This window comes from Buceros rhinoceros, unplaced genomic scaffold (assembly GCF_000710305.1).
Source record: "Buceros rhinoceros silvestris isolate BGI_N320 unplaced genomic scaffold, ASM71030v1 scaffold26786, whole genome shotgun sequence".
Classification (NCBI taxonomy): domain Eukaryota; kingdom Metazoa; phylum Chordata; class Aves; order Bucerotiformes; family Bucerotidae; genus Buceros; species Buceros rhinoceros.
In genome coordinates this window covers 3,962-4,764 of record NW_010417311.1, presented here as the reverse complement: position 1 = coordinate 4,764, position 803 = coordinate 3,962, and the positions used below count along the sequence as shown (strand labels likewise).

The 803-nt window shown below is 62.5% G+C and overlaps 1 protein-coding gene across 1 annotated transcript in view; it reads left to right on the top strand.

Annotated features, from left to right (window-relative positions):
- The first annotated feature begins 346 nt into the window (after window positions 1–346).
- The window catches only part of ST3GAL4 (ST3 beta-galactoside alpha-2,3-sialyltransferase 4), a 4,359-nt gene continuing 3,902 nt past the window's right edge, over window positions 347–803 (top strand). Inside the window, exons 1-2 of the mRNA XM_010138165.1 lie at window positions 347–379; window positions 690–787. Of these exons, the coding sequence (XP_010136467.1) occupies window positions 347–379; window positions 690–787 (131 nt within the window). The remainder of the gene's footprint in view (window positions 380–689; window positions 788–803) is intronic.

Sequence of the window (803 nt, the reverse complement as noted above, 5' to 3'; positions counted from 1 at the left end):
CCAGCCTCGGCATCCACCTTTCCTCTTGACCGGGCGCTGACACCGCCCCGTCCTCCCCTCCTTGACGCGGCCGCGAGGAGCAGCGGGGTGACAAAGCCCAGCCCCGAGCCGGGCTTAGCGGTAGGACTCATCCTCGGGGAGGGGTGGGCAAAACCTCCTGTGTACCCCCAAACTCCTCCCCGCCCAGTAAGTCCAGCAGTTCCTCGTGGCCGTGGTGGGATGGGGTCAAGCTGTCACCCCGCTGTCCCCGGGATGGCCCCGACCGTGGCTCTTTGCTGCCTTATTCCAGGAGCGAGAGAAAGCAAAAAGCGGCCCCGCTGGGGCGTGCGTTGAGCCGGGGGTCGGGATGGTTGAAGTGAAGGTGCTGGAGGGTCCCCGAGTACGTGACGATCATCTTCAGCTTGGACCGCTCGTCCTTTCTGCCTTGGTGGTGGCACCTCTGGCTTCGTGGTTGGATGCTGGAGCTGGGGTTGGGCTTCAAACCACCCCCCAAGTCCTCGCCATGGGGGTTTGGCGGTTGAAAACCCACCGGGGGACTCGCTTTCCTCTTCCATTTGTCTTTTTCCTTCAGAATTATGGGGTTTAACTTCTAGAAATAGGCTGCGGGGCGGAGAAACATGAACTGGAAATAAATCCCCCGGGGACCCCGTGGCCGGGTGGAGGCGGCAGGCACGGGGTGATGCCTCCAGGAGTCCGCTGTGACGGTGCCGGTCGGCAGCCGCGATGAGAGCTCCGGCCCTCGCCTGATGCCTCTTCTGCTGATAAAAATGATCAACAAGTCTCGTGAGTCCCGCGGAGGCTTG